Raw genomic sequence first — 24244 nt, 5'->3', positions numbered from 1 at the left:
GGCCAATCATAAGTCAGGCAAGAAGTACCATTTGTAACCACAAATACAACCAGAGAAGTAACAGAGTAAAGAACCTAGTAGTTTGGTCTCTGAAGACAGACTAGCAGAATTTAAATTGAGGTTTTCCACATGTAACGTTGGACAAACTAACTTATCTATACCTCAGTTGTCTCATTCATAAAACCATGACAATAACAGTGCACATCTCATAGATTTGTGAGAATTAGTTAAATGAGTAAAAAAAATTCAAAACACTTAGAGTCTGGCATACTGTATGTGCTCAATGAATGCTCCTATTAGTATTGCCACGGGTGGAGTCTGGAATCAATCTTCCTGCCCAGAATTTGCTCAAGTGTGTGCAACACAAGCTCCTTTGACCATCTAAAATATCTGCACTGTTTTGAGATCGTTCTGCCATGCTTTCACCCCACCCTCAAACACAATATATTAGACAATAATCATAATTGCTGGTCTACGCCCCTGAAGACCAGCCCTATTTGCTATAGTACAAAATGACCTACACATTTCTGAACACCTAAGTATGATTTGGTCATCTAAAGTTAGGGAAGATAGAGCAGAAAGATACTGTAGATAGATAGAAGAAAGAGCAAGGTAAAGACAGACAAGGGATCAAGAAAAACAAAATGTGAAGAAAAAAATGTAAAAAAAAATAAGATCATCAATGAAGCAGAAAATTTTAATGTCAGAGTAGAGCTCTATTTTGTTTAGTTTTGCTGGCAACATTGAATTACACCCTGGATATTTAATTTATAATCTATAAGCAACAACCCTCAAGACCAGGAAACTAAAAAAAAAGGTTGTAACTTCAGAACCATTGGTAGAGATTCGTACGGTCTTTCCTGAATGAAGGACCACATAAAACATTCATTTACCTTTCCATCTCACTGGGTCTCCCATTCTTCCCGCCATACCAAATACCAAAGGCAAAAGTCCAGACTGCCAGAAACCCCTGGATCTTGATACATAGCTACCTACTGACTTGCAATTACACATCAGGGGCAAATATATTACATCTACTTTGAACAGGAAAAACTACTTTACAGTTCCTAAAGATCTGGTTTGGGATATCAATGTCCATAGTAGCATGAGTGAATCCAGAGGCACAATCCCCCAATATCTCCAATCCCAGTTATATTTCAAAAGTTTAAAGAAGGAAATGAGACCAAAACGAATGCTTAGATCAGATCAGTTTGCTTCTTTTTTCCTGCTAAATTAAATACATGAGATGAAGGACACCCTGCCATTTTGAACACTTGAGACTCTATGACTTGGATTATGACCAGAGACAATAATTCCTCTAGGTAAATTCAGAATTTCATACGAAAATAAGGGAATGACTCCTTACATATTCTTCAATGGTCATATATTAGAGGACCATAAACATTTTTTTACAAAAATAATATTTTCAAATGTAAGACTTATGAAAAAGGTTGCCATCCTGCTCTTAAAAGAGCTTACTTACTGCTTACATTTATGAAAGAAAACTAATGACTTTTGGTTCAGCTGACAATGGTATAATAAAGTGGTATTTCACTTTGGAAACAGATCCAGGTTCTCTTCTGGTACAGCATTTCACAAAAATCATATAATGCAGTGTATAACGGTGTTCATGGTTTAAATGATTATGAAATCAGTTGACTGGTCCTATGAAGAAATGGATTCAGTGTCTATATTTCATGAACCATGTCTTAGTCATGTTCATTTCTAACACCTGACACAGAGTCTTGCACACAGAAGGTAGGGTATCGATATTCAGTGTCAATAAATATATGGAAGAGTTATCTATATTATACCATGAAAGAGTCACATAGTTACTATTGGTACTAAGAACAAAACTCAGAATCTCTCTCTTAGCTTTTCTGAAATAAGAGGGTGGTACTCACAATTCCAAGGAAAGTCAATTTTCCATTTTCATTTCATCCTCATACTCTTTAAATTAGGGGGATTTAATAAAATACAATATACAAATTTTTATCCAGACGACACATTTTAGGTCTCTTTTAAGTTTCTTAAACAAAAATTCTTTTCAACCCCATTTCACAGATGAAGAAAATAAGGTAAGTTGACCATAAAGTTAGTGAGACACCTAGATCTTGAGCTCTGATATTCTGACTCCAGTCAATGACCTTTCCATTATATTTTGCTTAGAATGAACTTGGAAGTCACCCAGAGAACTAAGACAACTTTTAAAATCACTTCGAATTGTGGCTTTTAGGACATGTGATTCAGTCAATAAAATAGACAACTGTTTATGCAGCCTAGTTTTCCAAGCTTGAGTTATTATTTGCCATGGATTCCTATGCTCTGAAGGTATGCTAGAGGAACTTACCTTTCTATTCTCAACATTCTGTCAATAAAAAGAACCTTGCAAAACTTAAAGCTTTAGAGGAGGGGGGAAATGAAGTGGGAGACAAATAGAGAGCAATTTCATGATTGAGTACAGTATCTCCAACATCTCAGAAAGGCAGATTTTTAAAAGTCATTTCAAAGTTCTGTGAAAGTAACAGCTACATGACTATTGCTAATAATTCCTACAATTATACATGTTCATAAAATTAGTAGTATTGGATAAGTAGCTAAGATTTCTAGAAATGAATGCCTGGTAATTAATAAAAAATTTTCTTTAAAGAAGGAATCTATAAACTAAAAAGAAATACTTCTAAACAGAGAAGATTCTATACTAGTTTTCAACAAGGCATTGTTGTCTCATAGTCTTTAGAAACGAAGAGCAAGAATTACACTCAATTCTGACATTAGAGAATTATACAACATTCAATTAAAGTTCTACTATAAGATGCTATCCACGCAGCAGTTTGGAGGAACGTGCTGCAAGACCTGTGAACCACAAGTCAAAATTACATATAACTACAGCACAGATGGATTGCCACTAAAACACTCAAATGATGAGAAGATTCCACTGATGTGGAGTTCCCAGGGTCTCCTGTCATCAGGAAGTAGCAGTAATAATAGAAGTAAAAGCAGTAATAGCAATAACAGCTGAAGCAGCAGCAGGAGCAGCAGTTAACAATAGTAATAGCAGCAGCAGCAGCAGCAGCAGCAGCAGCAGCAGCAGCAGCAGCAGCAGCAGCAGCAGCAGCAGCAGCAGCAGCAGCAACACTGTGCATTTACTGTCTACTTTCTAACAGGCCAGCGCCAAATAATTTAAATATTTAATTAAATAATGTAAATAAAAATTTTAATTAATTTTCATACATTATCTATATTTCTTACAGCCACCTGAAGGAATTATTAAATATCTTTGTCTGATGAGGAAGCTGAGACTTAGAAAGGTTAAGTAATTTACTCAAGGCTACAGAGCTGGTTAAGATACAAAACTAGCATTTAAACTTAGGATTACCTTATTTCAAAGCTGCACTCCTTTCACAACATAATTTCACAGACATACGAACAAATATATTTTTCACTGTGGAGGATTAAAAATGGTATGGTCCTATATTTCAATAAATGATACCGAAGAGGAGATGCACAGTAGCCTCTCCAAATTTGTAGATGACAGAAAGCTTTTCCAAGGTGTAATGTGGCAAGGTATTTTGCCAAAACATGACAAAAATAGGGCAAGAATCCAAGCATCTGTAGTTTAAGAGTCACTTTTCTAAGAACAGTGATGAACTCAAACTGAACTGATCACATATTTTATTCAACGGTAACCAAAGAGGACACATGCATAAAATGGCTATTTCTGATCAGCTGAATAAACTATTTAGAATAACTTGACAGTAAGGAGGGATCAGATTCAATCTAAAACTCATTAGCACCAAACTGAAATTCAACTAATTGCCTATAATAAGCAAGCTTTGTATTGACTGCCTTACGTGTTTTATCTAAATCAATCTTTAAAATATGAAGTTTCAGGTAACAACTTTAAGAGTCTATACTTTAAGAAAATGAATTTGATATATACTGTAAAAAATAAAATTCTACGAAAGAACACAAAGCAGTACTCCTACATTGCTTTATCAAGAATCTGGCTTATCATATTTTAAAACTACAACCAAGGTAAAACAAACATCTGTAAATGAGTAGAGAATTAATGTTAAAAATGTGAATAGGTTGTTGTTGCTGGGCAAAATTTTTAAAAATTGGGTGGAAAGAGGGCAGATGACAAAACTTCCTAGCGACAAATAAGGAAATAAAGACTAGTATATCACTGAGTGTGCTACTAAGAAATAAGCCACTTATGGAGATTTTAGAAAATCTTTCATTCACGGTATAAATTAGTTTGGAAATTTAAAACTAATGGATTCAACTTTTTTGATATTAATCACAAGGAACACATTATATAATAAGTGGTCCTCTAAGTTGACTTTAAATCTGTTCAAAAGTACATATGTAGAAGTTCTGATTTTAGAGTTAAAGAAACCACAATTAAGTGGTTTTCAGACCCTGCCTATCCTTATGGTTAAGATCACAAATGGCATTTTGCTAGTCTTTAAAATTCAAGAAATTAATATAATATAAATAGTGACCTTTTAATTGTGCTGGAAGAAAAAATGCAAGATGCACTAAGTACATATAGCTCTCAGTCTGCAGACCAAGTAACAAAGCTTCATATAACAATTAAAGCCTCTATTTATGGGATTAAATCTACAACTTTTATATGAAATTATTCATTAACGAATAATTCCTGAGTCACTTAAACAATATAACTTTTTATTAAAAGAAAATAATAGTATCAAAACTGTTTAGTAGATCTATACTCAATGTAACTAAAATAAATAAATGCCAAATTAAAAAACATATAGTAAAGAAACCCAGCATTATTGGTTATGACATATGTATTTTTTTTATATGTTACCTTTACCCAAAGGAATTACATTAATGGAGAAGTAAACATTATATATTAGATTTACAAATATATAATTTAAAACTTGTTTTTGTGTCCCTTCATATCTGTTTGCTGGACACACAAAAAATCAACCACATTGTATATTGATAAATTAAATTAAAAACAAAAAAAACCTTGTTTTTAAGGTCTGCAAGAAGAGATTTTGCCAATTCTTTACAGCACAGAACTCAATTAAGATGACATTAATAATGACCCTGAGACGGGACAGAGGATATAGTAATTCTAACGGTCTGACCAACAACCAAGTTAAAAAAATTTTAAGTAGGCAGCTATATGAAATATGCAGAGAATTCTAAGGAATTCTAAGGAATCTCTTGGAGTTCTTAACAAAACAAAGCAAACAATAAACAAGTTTTAAAGAAAGGAATATAAAAAGAGACATCATAAAAGAGACATCAATAAATTTGGAGAACATAGAACTAAGCTATTACAATTAAATTAAAATTTTTAAAAGTCAAAATCTGATAATTGGTACTGTTGAAAAAATTATAGAGTTAATACTGGGTAATACATTTCAAATGACAGTAAAAGTAACTGCAATTTTGAAACAAAATAGTAGAGACCTGTTGTTCCAAGGACATGAAAGTAGCCATGGTTTCCGAACAACCAGAGCTTTTGTATTTCTTGGACTGCTTTCACACTAGAGGAAGATTTAAGAGCAACAACCAAAATGTCTAAACTTCAACTTGGATGTTGAAGTATTGATTTGATGGGCTTTTCTTGGTTATAACTGACTCATAAGCTTAAGAACAATAGCCAAAGCCCCCACTAGGAAGTGTGCTCAATCTGGTGGGCCTTGAGGCCATCTCTGGCCAAATCAGTATCAACCTTATGAGAGGCCAGCCATGTAGAAAGGGAGTCTCCTCAAGATCTGATTTCTTGAGGTCACAAACTAGAGCAGGTCCCACAGTCAAACTATTCACATTCCTTGGAAAGAGAGAACAGGCATCAGTTGTGTCCATCGTAGGGGGACACTGTCCAGGTGTACCCTGGACATTTTTTGAAATCTTGGGGCTGCTTCTGCATCTGAAAAATAAGAAAAATAGCACAATGACAGACAACAAATGTGGAAAAAGACAATCATCTGGCCTAAAAACTTAAGACTTTTGAGAAATTAAGAAAGCACACAAAACATACATAAAGACAAACAACCATATCATTCGGAATATATTATTCTGAAGGCAGCTACAGCAGAGCAAAACAAAAATTATTTTAAGCACAGTAAGAAAAGACTAGAGCAACAAAAGTTATTTTTAGAGAGAGCCAACTGGAGAAAAAATATATGTTAAGATATGTCAACTTGACACAAAGATAAGGTGGAATAAGAATCTAGTCCCATCTGAAAGATGAAAAGGGCTGCATAACGAGAGCTAGTGTCGTGAACTTGGCTGCTTAACTGCCTTTGTGTAAGAAAACATCTCAGAACTTTGAACTTAGGAAATTCCAACTTGTCTTGCACCAGGTCAAGAGCTTCATAGAGTAGGAACCTATTTCAACAAGCAGCTTTAAAAAAAAACAAAAACAAACTACTTTAATATTTTTCATTCCTATTAATGATACATTTTTAAAAGGTGATAGTGCTAAAAATCCATCAAAGTAAAATGCACTGAATAAAAAATAAACTTACTCAGAAAGATGTTCAGAAGTTGGGACAGAAACTGAAATTAGAAGAAAAGTTTTACATTTACAAGAGCATATGAAATATGATGAGTGAGAATAACGATTCAGTAAAGAGCCTATATTGTGGCTGACCAAAAATACTGGAAAATAAATATCAAAAATCCAAATTAGCACAGTTATATATACTTACCTTTCTCTATTACAACTTGGCAAGTGTGAGTTTCATGTTGACTTAAGTGTGTAGCCATATTATCTAAGCCAGATACATCAGTTAGGAAATCACAATTAAGGCACACTAGAGTAATGCCCCTATAAAAAAGCAAATAGTATAAAAGAAAAGGTTTTTATCTTTTATGAAAATCCATACACAAGTTCAATGATTACTTTTCCATGATTTGCTTTTTGTGTCACAACTGTAACTTCCCATTTTTTAAATATGAATTTGATATAACTGAAATGACTCTCTAGACAATGGAACAATCATGTCCAAATTATGCTACCATTTATTTATAGAAAATATTTATTTTTTATAAATGTTTACCAGTTGACAAAAGCTAGGAGTCAAAAGACCTACAGCCAGTCTTGGCTCCACTATCAACCTGAATAACTCAGGCAAGTCACATTCTATTTGTCCCTCGGACCATCTGCAAAGCGAGGATATAGCATTCATTCACTCAATATATACTTATAGAGACTGTCTTTATACATGTACGACTAGGTATTGTGAATATAATGGTGAACAAAAAAATTTACAGTCTGTGCTCTAACGGAGCCTACAATCTAGCACTTTTAGTTGAGGATAAAATTAAAAGAGAAACATGAAGGCTTTAAAAATAGATCATGTTATAACTGCCATTAATTGTATATTACATGTCAAGGGTTTTCCCATACATTGTTTGATTTGATTCTCACCACAACTACTGAAGGTAGGTATTATTCTCACTTAACATTGAATTAACTGAAGTAGTTAATAAAATATTGAAGTCCACAAGCTTGAGTTCCTCATCATCCCAAGCAATGTGAACTAGCCTACCTGCTGGGGCCTAAACTACTCACTCTTTTTAACAAAACTTCACTGAGTACTGCAGTTCTTAAACAAAGTATGTAATGAGTATAAATTTTCAAAGAGGTTAGAAAAAAATTCTCACAGTCATCAATACTTTTTGTTGAGTACAGCAATAGTTTTTATGCTCAATGGATCAAACTGTGTAGCATTTGCTATTTGAAATATTTAAACATAACTGCCATAAAGTATGTGACACTAGCCTTAAGATTCTAATTTAAAATGTGTTTAGACTTGTGATTTTCAGTTGAAAGGTATTTAAAAATATTATTATGCCTGTAAAAATATTAGAATCTTTCACAGAGCTTAAAAAGCCACTATATGTTTAATTTAATATAAGAGTTAAACACCTGGGAGCTTACTGGGTCAAGCATTTGAAATGCTGTTTAAAGAAAATCAAATATATTATAGCATAAATGATGTTAAGCTGGTTAAAGTAATTTGCATTGTAAATAATACTGTTGAAAAACTTTAGTCTGCTCAACTTAAATGAACTTTATCATACACTAATTAAAGGCACCCTTGAAAGTGATTATTAAAAAGTACTAGATTTCTAAATGGAATATCTGTAAGTTAAACTTAAAAGCTTAAGGAAAGTTAAAATTTTAAATATGTGGCTTAAATAACTAACCAGTCTTTTCAATGAACAAACTACCCTCACAGACATTAAAAACAGTTTCATTGGTAAGCAGTAGGCTACAAGCCTAGTCTACTGGACATAGTTAATTGGGTAAGGGTTGGAATGCCTAACTCAAGCCTTCTCTAAACAGGGATTTGTAACTGGGATTTATAATCAAATTTCTTTTTTCTTTTTTTTTTGGCAGTTGGCTGGTACGGGGACCCAAACCCTTGACCTTGGTATAATAACACTGCACTCTAACCAATATAATCAAATTTTTTGATCTGGGAAAATGTACAAGGCTGGGAATGCTATGCCTAGCTCATTAATAGAGAAAGGTGGTCTGCATAGAGAAAGAAGAAAGAAACTCAAGTCCAGAGAAAATAAAGACAATATCATCCTGCCTCAGCAAGTCAAACTAGGGAGAAATCATGTGAGTTCCTAATGATTTTCTGTTTCCCTTACTTGCTCTGGCAGTACCTCTTCCACTTAGCGGTCCATGAGATTCTTTGTAATCCCTCTCGTAAATTATTTTTGCTTAGGTGAGAAAAATTGGTCAGGCAATGCAATCATTGTTATTGTCAGTTTATTAACAAAGCACAAATATATACTTACAAAGTTTATCACAGAGTATAAATTGTTTTATCAGTATGAATGCAAACAAACAGTATACCTTAGACTGACTTTTCCCCTGAAACTGTACTCTAACAGAATGCTTTGTATTTACACCTAGATGTCACAATGACACATCAAAACTGACCTTCATAAAACTAAAATCACATACTTCCTCCCAAAATCAACTCATCCTGACTGGTCTTTCTTATGATGCCATTCCCCTGACACTAAAGATCAAACTATAGTTATCTCTGACTCTCTTATTCTTTAAAACATTTAGTATGTCAAACACTTTATAATATTAGCAACTTATTGAGTACTTACTCTGTGCCAGGATGATATTAAACATATCATCTCATCTAAATCTTACAACAATCCAAAGAGGTAGGTGCTATAACTATCACCTTTCCACAGAATACAGAGTTAGTTTAGTAATCCACAAAGGACATAAAGTTGGTAAAGGTCCTTAACTCAGGTCCTTACTAAAACATTATTAACTACCAGAATAGCCCTTATCTATATGATTCATTCATCTACAACTCACCTTGCACACACTTGAATTTAGATTTCCTTCAGTATCTCTTGATTCTACACAAAATATTAATGGTTCTCTAATGCCCTCAGAATTAAGTCCAAATTCCTTAACCTCATTTTCAGTGCTTTCAAATCTGGCTCTACACTCAAAACTATTGCGTCAGACTTCAGTCTTATTACTATTATATGAACTTCATGCTCAATCCATTTACTTATTAGCCATTACCTCCATGTGCCTTCTACTATTCATTTCTGCACCATTATTTGTGCTATTTCTTCCAAAGAGAATGCCCTCTGTGCCTCTTCTATCAGTAGAAACAATGCCCGTCTTTTAAACCCAAGTACACCTAACACCTATCCAGATAAATCCAAGTAATCTCTCTTCTCTCTGAAATAACTTTCACTACTCTTATTAAAATCCAGTTATTTATGGTGACACCTTATCTCCCACCCAATAAACTATACATTCCCAGAAGGTTGGTCCCAACACTGATTCATCACTGTCATCTTTATAGGATCTGTTACACTATATACATGTTAGATGCATAATAAACAGCTAAAGAATAAATATTCAATTTAAATAAGAGTAAATTCAGAAATTATTCTGTATAGAAATAGCTAAAGAATATACAATTTAAATAAGAGTAAATTCAAAAATTATAAATACGCTAAGTTCCATTCACAGACATACCAATTTTTACTTTAAGACCTACCCAAGTTGAGAGAAAAATACCCAGATCTTATAATCACATACTTCATATAAAACCCAAACATACAACTGAGCTGTCAACAGTGAGGTAAAAGTCAAATTAAAGTCTCATTTTTTAGAATGGATAAAATCCTTTTCATTCTTATAAAAATTTTCAGTAAAGACAACATATAATATAGCTTAATCTATTTCCCTGGATTCAGTAAATGTTTTAAAAGTAGTACTAATATATTTTTAAAACTGAATCGAATTTTTTTCTCCCTGTTAGCTATTGGCCCAACATCACAGATGGAACCTATTGTCCACATACATCATTTTCAACATATGCATTAATTTATTCAACAAATATTTACTGAGTGTTTGCTATGTGCCAAGGATAGACAAAAAATACCAAACTACACACAATGCAGTTAGAGGACACATACCATAAACAAAAAATTAATACATATTGTATGTCAGATGATCTAGAGAAAACTAAAGCATAAAGAGATACAGAGTACGGGATGAAGGCAAGGGGTAGAAGACACAATTTTAAATATATAGGTTTAGTGTACCTTATCTGAAATACTTGGGACCAGAAGTGTTTCTGATTTTGGATTTTCTCAAATTTTGGAATATCTATATTAAACTTATGAGTTGAGCATCCCTAATCTGAAAATCCTAAATATTCTGAGCATTACCTTTGAGCATCAAGTTGATGCTCAAAAGGTTTTGGATTTTGGAGCATTGTGGATTTCAGATTTTCAGAAAAAGGGATGCTCAACTTGTACTAGTCAAGAAAAAGCTTGCTCTTCAGAGTAGAGAGCTGAAGGAGATAAAGAAGCTAAACATACAATATCTGGGGGAAAAGCAAACTAGACACAGGAAATAATAAATACAAGGGTCCTGAGATACAATATCATCCTCCCCATTTCACCTTTGATACTAACTCAAGGCATCAAAACGAGCACTGACTAAACCTATCTCTACTGATTAGCTTGGTGGAGCAAAAACACTGATATTTCAAGGAACAATGGCAAGATGAGCAAAATAAACAAAGAAAGATGGATACCAAAGAAATTAGAAGAATATGAAAAAATGGTGTTCAGGGAATTCTGAGTTAAGTGTGTGGTACAACCAAGGCTAATTACCAATGCCTTTAGAAATATTCATCAATAGTTCTTTCTGGAACATAAACAAGTTGCACACTTCTCTTCATTTGAAAAAGAAAAAAAGAACTATACAGAATATATTCTGATTTCAAAAATTCCTGTGGTTTAAGAAATTTACTTCGAAACTGAAAAAGTATTAGTTACTTTACTAGATATCTTAGATATCTTTTTAATAGTCAAATATTGTTGGAGAGCCATATTTTTGTTCTCATTTTACAATGCAAATGTATGAAGATTTCATCTTGACACTCACTGTCACTACTGAAATAAATTTAGCAAGAGAACAATGGCTAATCACATCTCTGGTCTAAGGATATAACGAACAGAATTCTGTAATGTCCAGTAACAATTATCCGGATTTCCAAATTAGACATCTTAATGTCAGGTTAAAAAAAAATAAAAAGTTATAGCAAACCACAATATACTTCATATCCACTAGGACCTATAATCAAAAAAAGACAATAACAAGTGTTGACAAACATGTAGAGAAACTGGAATCCTCATACACTACTTGTGGGAATGTAAAATACTGGAGTTACTTTGGAAAACAGTCTGGCAGATCCTCAAAAGCTCAACACAGAGTTTATAGCAATTCCAATACTACATATAAAGAGAAATAAAAAGACATGTCCATACAAAAACTTGTACACAAATGTTCATAACATTATTCATAATGGCCTCAAAGTGAAAACAACCTAAAGAGATAAACTATGGTATATCCATATAATGGAACATTGTTCACTAATTTAAAAAATGAAGTACTGATACATGTTACAACATGGATGAACCCTGAAAACATTATACTGAATGAAAGAAGCCAGTAACAAAGGATCACAAAGTGTATCATTCCATTTATGAGGGGGTCTTCAAAAGTTCGTGGAAAGATCTGTATCATCTTTCAATTCCATTTTCCCACAAACTTTTTGAAGTATCCTCCTATATGAATGTCCAGAATAGGCAAATCTATATACAGACAGAAAGCAGATTAGTGGTTGCTTAGGGATGTGTAGAGTTGGAGAGAAATGGGAATGACCAGTAACAGATACAGGGTTTCTTTGTGGAGTGATGAAATGTACTAAAACTAACCATGGTGATTGTTGCACAACACTGAATACGCTAAAACTATTAACTGTACATGTTAAACACATGAATCGTACAGTATGTGAATTATATCTAAAAAGCTGTTATGTAAAAAAAAAAGTCATAATTTTTCGATAGAAAGAATTTTAAATATTCAGCTAATTACCTGAGATCTTCTGCATGCTTCTTAAAAATACAAAACCTTTTACTTGTATGGTTACTGTGAAAGCTGGGGAGACAAAAGAGATTTTAATAATTTTGCTATATAGTAAGTCATATTTATAACTATATTTCAAGTCAACACTTGTTTCTAGTTTTTAACAAGATGATGTAAACAATAAAATAATGTCTGTCATCCCTGTTTAATTCAACATTTTATCTTATATTTCCATTTTACCTATTTATTTTCTAATGACATATATTTCCCTAAGCATATTCTTAGATGATCAGTACCTTGCCATTATATATAAAAAAGGAAATACTAAGAATAATTTTTAAAACGTAAAGAGCATTAAATTTTTCATCTATTAAGAGTTGAAAACAATTCTAATTATTTGCTTATAACATTTTTACCTTAATATGAATGGTTATCAATAATATTTTTTTATCACTTCCCATTCTTAACTTACTTGGGGGGGGGGTGGTTTAGAATCCAAATGATACAGAACATAAACAGTACTTAAGCTAAATGCCACTATTTACCATTTGTAAATTCAAACATTTAGAGAGTCCTTTGCAAATACTAGAAGGGGTTTTTAAAAAACAAATTAAAGCAGAACTCATCAGTTAAAACAATAGTTTCCCCTAAGCACAGATAAAAAAAACCACTAACCAAACTTTGTAGCCAAAGATAATAGCTTTTATATACACTTTTAATTCCTGCATTAGAAGGCCATGATCAGTTTAGCACTGTATTTCTAAAAGTGGAGTCACAGACTAAAAGCATCAGCATAACCTGAAAGCTTATTTAGAAATGCGAAGTCTGGGGTCCCCAACAAACCTACTGAGTGCAGCAGGGCCCAGGAATCTGCTTTAACAAGCTTTTTCCAGTGACTCTTACTCAAGCTAAAATTTGAAAAACAACAGCCAACACACCAGGTCAATGGCTACTCTCAGATACAAGGTAACCATCACCAGCATAGCATGTATGTACAACTATCTGTAATACCCAAAAAATATCCTCAGAAGATTTCTAATAGTCATTTCTTCAATCTGGGAATAACTGCTATTAAAGAGCTTACAAATTTAAGAGACTATCACAAAAATAAAATTTTGTTACTTCACATTATGAGTTTTGGAAACCCTGAAATTATATGCAAAAATTTATATACAACTGTGTTTCCTCAGAGAATTACGTCCAAGAGTTTGTCTGATTCCTAAAAAATGTGAACCAAAATAAGCAATTTTTAAAAAATATGATATCTTAAAGCTCTTTCTTCTCTGGCAAAAAAAAGCAGACTGTTTTTGGTTTATTTGTTTATTGGTAAGGGGAGAGATAAAATTACTTTTTAGGATCTTTTTAATGGCTTCCACATCTGTCTTCCACAAATTGTACCATATTAAAATGTTGGTAATTTAAAACTTTTAGTTGTCTGAATCCAGTTTAATTTAGAGTTCCCTATCTATAAAAAAGGGACTTATACCATTTCTCTGACTGATTTGTATTTAATACACAAATCCCATACTTATAAAGGTTTTGTGTAATTAGAGAAATGGAAAGTGGATCCACAGCTCACAAATAAAAAGGAAAAAAAAAAATACTACTCTTCTTCTTCCTATTAGATCTCCATAAAGTTAACAGCAATATAGAAATAAATCTACAAAAAAAGAAAAAGTTAAGATTTTTGTTACAATATAATAAAAACATAACGTTAAGACCTAGGTTTAAAAAATCTGCCACCTGGTTACATGACTGCATACAATTATCAAAACTCATGAAGCTATTCTTTAAAAATAGGTTAATTTTATCATGTGTAAATAATACCTAAGAAAATTGAGGACAAAAACTCCCTTTGACCTGTTAATCTTGATTTTCCTAATAATCTTGATTCCATATAATTAACAACTTTACTCTCTAAGAAACACAAAAAGAACGATTTCCTTAACATCCAGCAATACTGATGGTATGTCTATTTACAACACTAAACTAGAGGTTGATGATGCCATAACAAAGAAGGCAAGTTGCCTGCCCTAGAGTTCATGGTATTGTGGGGAGGGAAAGTGAGGGAGACACATGGGGGCTGGCACAGAATAAATGCCCCCAAAATATTTGTTAAATAAATAAACATATTCATAAATAATTAACATAAGATAAAAATAGTGACACATACAGAATTCTGTGGTTGCATGAAGGGAAGCTGCAGGTAGATGGGGGAAGTGCCAACCAACAATTAGGAGTTCTTTTCAATTAAGAAGGATCTACTGCTCAGCTCCAGGCAAAGCAAAGAGCAACTACAAAGATATAGAAGAATTTTCAAGAAAATAAAAAGGAGTTGGAGCTGAAAAAGTAGTTAGGAATTTTACAATGAAAGGTCTCATACTGTTCAGAAAATGTGAACTTCATCCTATCAATGTTAGGAAGTCAAAGGATTTTAGGTCAAAGAATCACCTGACCAGATATGCCTACACTAGCAGCAGAAGAAAGGAAAAATTGAAAAAAGGGGGGAAAATTGTGAGCAGAAGACCAGTTATTATACTTTCACAATAATCCAACTGTTCTTCTAATCACTATTATTTAATGCCAATAAATCTATATAAAATGAACCCAAACAGATCTTTCAAAAATTCAGTACTATGTATTGTCCACTGAAAGAAATAAATTTTTATGTTTTCTTTTTCCCTGGAATTTTTAAAAATCATCCTTCAAAGCCTAAGTTAAATGCCATTTATAGAAAATCTTCCCTTATTTCTTAAAGAATTTATCCTTACCTCTTCTGTGTTCTCATAGTCATCAGTTTTTACATTAAGCTAGGTAAATATATCCCCCCTACTAAATTGTGAAAATTAAAGTCAAGGACTTTACCTCCCCTTCCTAACGATGACAACTTAGAAATTAATAGCTAACATTACCTGAATCTCCTAAGTGCAAATCATTTTACTATGCATTTTAAGTACATTTTCTCTAATAAGCACAACAACTTTCACTTCAAGAAAAGCAAACTGAGAATCAATTTAAGTAACCTGCCCAAAATCACATAGGTTATAAATGGTGAAGCTTGAATTCAAATCCAGATTTGTCTGATTCTTTACCACCAGCTTGCCATACTTCTTAGCAAACTGTACCTACCTAGTAGGTACATAATGAATATTTGTTGAAATGAACCTGGCTGAAATAAACTCTGCTACAAAAAAATTGATATTAGTTATGTCTGTTAACTTAATTCTATTGTCTTACATGTAGAGAAAAAGCCTTCTCATATATCATTTTGAGAAACAATAACAATATTACACAGTAATTCATTTGCATTTTTTTCAGATGATTTCTATTACTACCCAAAAGCTATAAGCAAATAATGTCTTTAAAAAAAAAAAAATCACCTAAAAATTGCACATTTAATGATGCCTCTCTTTGGAAGAGTCTTACTTCAACAATGCTCCAACTGCTTCAAGATTTTTAAATATCCCCTTTTGAGATTATATTTAGAGCCTTTTATAATATCAGAAAAAACTATCACCTGCAGTTGGCAACGTGCTAGGTGATATGATGAATACACAGACCCCTTCTTCTCAAGGAGATAATACAGACCCGTATAAGTATAATAAAAGGCAGAACAGATGAACACTACAGCATTCAAAGAAAGGAATGGCTGTGGTGATCACACACTTCAAAGAAGATAAACTGAGAGGGAAGGACAGGGCATTCCAGGAACTAATAAAGAGTAAGGAAAAGCCACAGTAGAAAATGAGTACAGGAGCAAATATACTTTGGGGAAGATTAATCAACTCATATAGAGATGGGAGTCCTTATAGAATGGATTGGGGCACGTATAAGACCAGAGGGAAAAGACAAATTGATATGCTATAGAGTTGGTATGGGATAGGAATTAAAGGTACTCATCCTTTGGAGAAAATGAAGCTTCTGTACATATAGAACTCAAGCCTATAACAAGAATCCACACTGTGCAGAAGTAAGGGTGTGCCATTCAGTGGGAGGTACCTAAGACAGAGAGAGAACCAAGCGTACATTGAGTAAAGAAAAAGGTAAAAGGACCTACAAACCCTAAAAAGAGCGGCAATGGAAGTTTTCAGTTCCATATGAGGCTAACAATGAGTAAGAGCTGTGTCTGATGAGAATGAAGTGCAGAGTTGAGGCCCACTGAGAATTGGGAACAGTGCAAAAAGAGTGTCTGGGACCAACTGAGAATGTTTTGAGACAGAATGGATTTAGAAGTTCTGTAGGACAGGTGGGGCACCTATGATAAACCAGGGAAGGAAGGGCAGAATAGCCCCCGGTTTAAGAAAAACAAAATATTTTCCAATTTGATCACCTATAAATTAAGGGCAGAAGTAAACCCTCCATTGAGTGACCATGTGTTTGGGAGAGTAAAAGACCAGCATTCTATCTAGCAGTATACTGAGTGAAAGGATGCCTGGGGCCTGGTTTAAAGTAATTGGAATATGAGTACAGAACTCTGCAGTAGTTGGGAGGCAGATGGAGTCTCAGGAAACCATGAGGCACAGTGGATCAAGAGAACTTCTTGAGCTTCAGAAACCTGGGCCAGGGAATTATTTCCAGCTGGTGTTCTACATTCAAGCAAACGATGCCCTGAAAGAGATGGCACTTAAAGAGTACTGGGGTGGTAGTCACGTGAATCCTAGACAGAAGGTAACATCTGGCTTATCTGTAGTCTTCTGAGATGTCAGTGACTCTAAGGTAAAAAAAAAAATGCCTATAAAATAGAAACACAGAGTCAGATCTCAGGAAAATTAAAGACTGAATTTGGAAGATTTAAAGTTCAAAGCTCAAAGTGAAAGTGGTTAAGTTACCAAGAAAGGAAACGTAAAAAGGAAAGAAAACTGAAGGAAGAAAAGGCAATGAAATAGAGTAGCAGCCAAAAAGGAAGAAAAATGGTGGTAACAGTTTAACAGAGTTGAGGAAAATGGTTTCAAAAGTAAGTGATAACTCACCGGTAATGAAGTCATGGAGGCGTGATAATGAAAAATAAGCGAATAAATGTGATAAGTACATGACAGATAATTTTTAAAGGGGCACTGTTAGTTGGCAGTATTAGATGATACTCAAAGAGTAAAAAAATGAGTCACAAGATAGTAACAAACAGTTTTTTACAAATGTTGATGGTAAAAAAGAACACAAGAAATAAGGAAAATAGGCAGTAAGGACAAACCTCCTTCGTCCTTAAACAAAAAACACACAAAAAAACCCTAAAAATGCCTTTAAGCATAAGGAAGTAGAGAGAAAGAGATAAAGATGTAATTTAACTGAATACGGTCATGGCAAATTGGAGGAAATAGGAGATAAGGTTAACTTCGGAGAAGTGAGACATGCTTGATTTCTAAAATTAATGCCTGGATGTGGGTAAAGGAAAAATATTTCAGGTTGAAAATTTTAGGAAAAATGAAAAGGATGACTTCCAATTAAGTAATTAGTAGGCCAGGTTAACAACTGAGAGACTAAAATAAAATCTTTAGTGTCCTAAAAAAAGGATTAAACATTACAGGTTTAGGTTTTTCAAAAGAAAAAGAAAGAACCCAATCAAAGTTAAAAATTATGAAGTCAGAGTTGATTGAATCAAGCACTGTTTGGTACTCTAGAACTGAGCACAGAGAAAGTTCAAAAGGGGAAGAGGCTCTAATCTTACCTTGGCCTTTATGTCAGGTGAGGATGGCTAAAGGTGGAAAGGATTTCAGGACAAAAACAAAGCAGCAATCAAAACAGATAACTCTAAGAGTGAGGTTGAATATAAAGGTTGATGGGTGCTGCTAGACTGCAAAAAGAGGTCAAAACCCAGAATATCATGGGGTAATGGGAATTTTAAAGGAATGAACAGTGTACAGGATGAGATTAAAATGGTACTGTGGTAAGAAAGAAGGTACAAAAACTTAAGTGTTGATGTAAAGTGCTGGCACTAAAGAAGTCAAGGTATCATGGTGTCAGGCTGATTACGGGGCGGGAGGGGGAGGGGAATACTGTGAGAGAAGTTTGGAAACCACCAAGAAAAGTAGATGAATCTTGTAAAGCAGTAGTTGATAATGACCCAAAAGTAACAGAGAGGTCATGTTACAATCTGCAAGAAACTCCTATTAGTTACATATTAATTCTAATTTTCAAAAAAATGGAAAAACTTCACCTGGAATAAGCAGCCTACCAGGGTTATATCTGAACAGCTTTTGACTATTATTTTAAAAATAAAAATCCATACTGAAGGAATAAAGTATTCCCCTACCAATGAGATCCAAATGAAAGCAATGTGGGCTCGGAAAGCTTTCCCTGTCATAGTGTAAATGGTAGTTATTCAAAAAGTTGAATGAATTATTTAAAAAGAATTCCAACAGTGGCATCATGAAAGAATCTTTCATTTTCATTAAATGGATGCAAGTATAGATGGCTTGACAGGGGGGTGGGTGGGTGAGTGGATGGATGGATGAGTAGGTGGATTGGCAGAGAAAGATAGAAAGAAAAACAGACCCAATAAAGTTCCTAACATCATTGAAAATCCTTATGACTCTCAAAGTGACTGCTTTAAAGAGGATAACACTCATGAGATTACATGTATTTGTCTGATAAATATATTTAAAATTTGGGGGGGAAATAACCATTTTTGAAACACCTGTAGGAAAAAAAATCCTGTTGAAAAACTATTTCCCTAATAAACCTATCCTAATTTCGTAAGTCTGACTGTTCTTACAATTTTACTCTAGAAATTTCTTGAGTTACTATGCTAGAAAATAGTACCAGGCAATATCTTACAAGTTCCTTATTGTTAAACCTTTATAGCTCATTGAAGAGAAAAACTGCTTCTAATAAGATAACTTTGTTTTCAGAACAAAAACTTGAACTATAATTTTAATTGGTAATTTACATGTTTAACTCATCTTACCTCATCATATGATTTACATAGGCTTTGCTACAGCTAGTGTTGTATCTGCAAAAACTACAGTGGACATATGCAGGAAAGTGGTTTGCAAAATCTTTTATTTCAGAACAACACTCAATGCACTTGTGAACGGCGCGACGATACCTTATGGAGACATAAGAAAATAATAGAAATATATTTTAAAATCAAAATAATCATGGAGAGTCTTATTTATGTTCTGTAACTAAAATATAAAGTTTTTATACTTAAGTTTAAATGTAGTATTGTATGTCAGGAATAAAAGATTACCTTAAATTCCTCAATGCTGTATTGACTTTACTTTTTTTATTGCTACTAGCCAATGTGCTTTGTTTCTTTTGCATATGAGAGACTTTTGATTTATATTTAGACTTATTTCCATTAGGCTTACTTGCATTAGGTTTACTTGCATTGGATTTGGTTGTATTAGGTTTACTTGTATTAGACTTTGTGGGATTTTTAGCAGTTATATTTTTAGTCCTTGGAGGTGAGAGCTGAAGGGTAGAAGTGCTTGCACTAATGGAAGGTGTATTTGAAGATCCTGATTGAACAGGTCCAACTGAAGCTCGAATAGTAACCTAAAAAAATGAAGAGAATATTTGCTTTAAAAAAGTAATCATTACATTAATACTAAAATATTACTGTACAACAAAAAGTTATTATATTATCAATTATTTTGAAAACAACACATATAAACTATAATCAGGTAAGTCTTCCATTTTTCTAAATGTTCAAACCAATTAAATAAAATTAAACTTAATATTTATTCACTTGTAATATGACATTTTTATACTGATATCACTTATATGTTAACACAGTTATTAATGGACAATTAGGAGTTAATGCAAATTATATTAATTTCAAGAGTACATTCCATAGCTATCTTTATCTTCCTAAAAAAATTTCATAAATATAGAGCACAAAATTTAAATTTCGAAGCCTGAAAAACAGCTCTAGAAATGCCTACATTACCCTTTGACAACTATAAAATAAACAGATCTACAGTATATATGACCTCCTCTTTTTAGGGCTCATTGCTCAGGATTTATGCTTACAAATGTCATGGGAGGGGTTAAATCAATTCACTACACTGCACAGAAAGTTTAATAATATTTAGAATTTTCTTAAAGGGAACTAATATAAAGTTTATCAATTAGTATTCAGAAAGAGAAAATGTTCAATTTTATCTGTTGGTTTGACAATGGAAAACACAGTTGCCTACCAAGATTCTCATTAATCATTTGACTATACTCTCCTCATGTAATTAAGGAATACCTTATGAGGAAGTTCTGTGATATATATGTGCTTGGGTATCATACAAAAGCACTAGACTAGGAATCAAAAGACCTGTGGTTAAATCTCATACTACACCTTCCTAGCCATGTGACCTTAAATAAGTAACTTACCCTCTCTAAGCCTCTTCACATCTATAATATAGGGCAATGCCTGCCCTGTCTACCTCACTGGACTGTTGTATGGACTAAATAATAGAATGTATGAAAATGTACACTGAAAGCCTAATTCCAAGGTGCTAAAAAACATTTAGTATAATTATCATTAATACTATTATTATTAATAAGGGAAGAAACGAGAGAGGACTGCACTGCTTACATTAGTGTTCTGCATGTCTAGTCCCAGCATGAAATGAATGGACTGCAGGGAAGGATGCTGGATAGCTTCTCTTGCTATAGGTCTTCAGAGCATGGCTTTATACTGTTTTAGTTAATTCAAATAACAGACATACCCACATTCAAAGGTAAGTACCCAAAGCCAAATATAAATGTTTTGGGGATTATTTCACTTTGGATTATCCATGCCTCTGTTTCCCTCCACTGGAGCAAATATTCAAGAGCTGACTGTATATAAAGAAGTCAGAGAAAACAGATGTATATAAGGCAAAAAGGGAAAAGTAAATTACAATCATCAGTATGAAGTCAGACATGTGTTTGTTCACTAAAACATAACGCTATCCAGCAGCAGAACTTGCTTCTCTGAGAGTAGGCTCAGTAGTAACAACCTCAACAAACATCTGAGAACCTATGACATTTAAGATGCTGGGACACACAAAGATAAATAAAACACAATTCCTGATTGCAAGCATCTTATAATTTAGCAGCTAAAACCAATGTATAAACTGCCAACTGAAATAGCTCAAAAGTAGCCTACATAACATCAAAACAACCCACTAACCCAGGGAACAATTAATCTAAGTTGTGCTTTTTACAAAGAAATACCACTCTGATGTAGCACCCACCACTGAACTCAAAACAATGGTTAGAGGTGCCAGCCCGTGGCTCACTTGGGAGAGTGTGGTGCTGATAACACCAAGGCCACGGGTTCGGATCCCTATATAGGGATGGCCGGTTTGCTCACTTGGGAGAGCGTGGTGCTAACAACATCAAGTCAAGGGTTAGGATCCCCTTACTGGTCATCTTTTTTAAAAAAACAAAAACAAAAAAAACAATGGTTAGAAGTTTTTCTAAGCATAAGAATAATAAAACTTTAAATTAAAGTCTTAATAAAAATCAGAAGTCATTTTTTAAAATATCAAATTCAATAGATAAAACCAGTCAAGGAGTTAATTTCTAATATCATACAAAATGTTAAAATACAGCATATTTGAACTCACTTTTGTTCCAGGAGGCAATCCTTCTAGTTGTTTAGGTTTTATAAATGTTCGATGATGCTGACTCTTGTGATCCATTTTCTCCTTGCATGTCAAAAATTGAAGTCTGCACTTTGTACAACGATGTATTCCTTTTTTCTGAAAACAGAAAAAAGGAGAAAAAATAATTTCTACAACCACAAATCCTATGTCCTGAAACTGCTCTAACTTCATTTTAATGATACCTAAATAATATAAAAACTAATAGTTTACTATCTCATAAATCATATCAAAATATTTCATTTTTTAAAACATTCCTTGCATTAGTACTTGGGTTTCAAAATATTTGTTACTATACAGGAACTGAACATGAAAGTTCTAACAGGTTCTAATAAAAGTTCAATTGATTGTGGTGTAAAAGCTCTTTTAACTATAAATTTGAAGTATTTAAACATATGATACTGTGAAAATAAGCTATACTATGTTTTTATCCCAGAAAAAGTAAATTATTTTTAGTTTTTGCTACTTCCAGTTGGATGACAAGTTGGTAAAATAAACTAAACTCTTTAAACCAAATAAATATAACTGGACATTGCAAAGGTTATGTAACGGAAATAGTTGTGTAAAGCAGTGCTGTCCAATAAAACTTTCTATAATGATGAAAAATTCCAGAGCTGTACTGTTCAATAGGGTAGCCACTAGCCACATGTGGTTACTGAGCACTTGAAATGTGGCAAGCACAACTAAAGAACTCCACTTCTAATTTTATTTAATTTTAATTAATTTAAACTTAAATAGCCATGTGTCTAGTGACTACTATACTGGCCAATGCAGATACAGAAGCATAAAACAAAACAACTGATCCCAATCTACTTGCTGGCTGAGAACCCCTTGACTGAATCCCCCATCAAACACAGTCCTGTTGTTATTTTATAGCTGGGAAATGAGAACCAAGAGAAATCTAAGTTACTTCCCCACAACTAGTTAATGATACTGCCCATCTGTGGATCCAGTGTTCTTTCTACTATACAATATCAACTGCAATCTTTACTTATAAAGAGGGTCTTCAAAAAGTTCATGAAAGATGGGCTGGCCTGTGGCTCACTCGGGAGAGTGCAGTGCTGATAACACCAAGGCCACGGGTTTGGATCCTATATAGGGATGGCCGGTTAGCTCACTGGCTGAGTGTGGTGCTGACAGCACCACACCAAGGGTTAAGATCCCCTTACCGGTCATCTTTAAAAAAAAAAAAAGTTCATGAAAGGATATTTGTATTAACTTTTCATTCAATTTTTTCATAAACCTTTTCACGTATCCTCAAAAGCAGAATTGAAAGATAATACGGGGGCTGGTCCGTGGCTCACTCAGGAGAGTGTGGTGCTGATAACACCAAGGCCACAGATTTGGATCCCATGTAGGGATGGCCTGGTTAGCTCACTGGGTGAGCATGGTGCTGACAACACCAAGTCAAGGGTTAAGATCCCCTTACTGGTCATCTTTAAAAAAAAAAAGACAGATAATACGAATCTTTCCATGAACTCTCTGAAGTGCCCTCATATAAAAATGTTTTTATATATACGTATATATATTTAAAATAACATAAATACAAAAGAATGTTTCTCTAAAGCTGTATCTCTGTCACATACTTCACTATTCCCATTTAAATACAACCAATTATTTATTAAATTCAAATGTGATAATGTACAAGAAGTACCCATCACAGTTACTGGCACCAGCAAGTATTTCATAAATAAAAATTCTTTAGAAAGTTCAAAGCAATATATAAATACAATATTCTACAATTCTAGCAGCATTTTAAGAACATTTTAAAAGTCTGGTACATTGGATTGTATCATAGATACAGGCAACTTAAATTCATTTACATATACCCAGAGAAAAGTAGGAAAAAGAGCAAATTTGGCAAAGAAACAGATACCAAGACAATGTGCAGAAAGAAAGTTCACCAGATTTCAGTTCTCAGAAATCTTTTCTCTATATATAATCACTTCCTAGGTTACTGCATCCATTATCATGGTTTTAAATATCATCTGTCCAAATGCCTTCTTTACAGCACTACTTGATGTCTAATATGCTTCTCAAATCAACATGGACAAAATTGAACCCTTGATTTCCTATCTCCCTGTCCCTTGCCCCCCAAATCTGTTCCTTTCTCAGTCTTTCCCGTATCTCAGTATATGAAACTCTATCCTTGCAGCTGCTCAGGACAAAAAACTACAGTCAGTCTTTCTCACATCCCACATCCAACATATTTATAAAACCAATCAGC

General features: G+C 33.5%; 1 protein-coding gene across 1 annotated transcript in view; it reads right to left on the bottom strand.

Moving 5' to 3' along the window:
* The window catches only part of ZNF280D (zinc finger protein 280D), a 111193-nt gene that overhangs the window by 19036 nt on the left and 67913 nt on the right, over window positions 1-24244 (bottom strand). The window contains exons 14-19 of the mRNA XM_063090758.1: window positions 21982-22116; window positions 19623-19930; window positions 19338-19478; window positions 12446-12508; window positions 6699-6817; window positions 6516-6546 (exon numbers count right to left, since the gene is read on the bottom strand). Of these exons, the coding sequence (XP_062946828.1) occupies window positions 6516-6546; window positions 6699-6817; window positions 12446-12508; window positions 19338-19478; window positions 19623-19930; window positions 21982-22116 (797 nt within the window). The remainder of the gene's footprint in view (window positions 1-6515; window positions 6547-6698; window positions 6818-12445; window positions 12509-19337; window positions 19479-19622; window positions 19931-21981; window positions 22117-24244) is intronic.

This window comes from Cynocephalus volans, chromosome 3 (assembly GCF_027409185.1).
Source record: "Cynocephalus volans isolate mCynVol1 chromosome 3, mCynVol1.pri, whole genome shotgun sequence".
Classification (NCBI taxonomy): Eukaryota; Metazoa; Chordata; class Mammalia; order Dermoptera; family Cynocephalidae; genus Cynocephalus; species Cynocephalus volans.
This window is presented reverse-complemented; position numbering and strand designations above follow the sequence as displayed.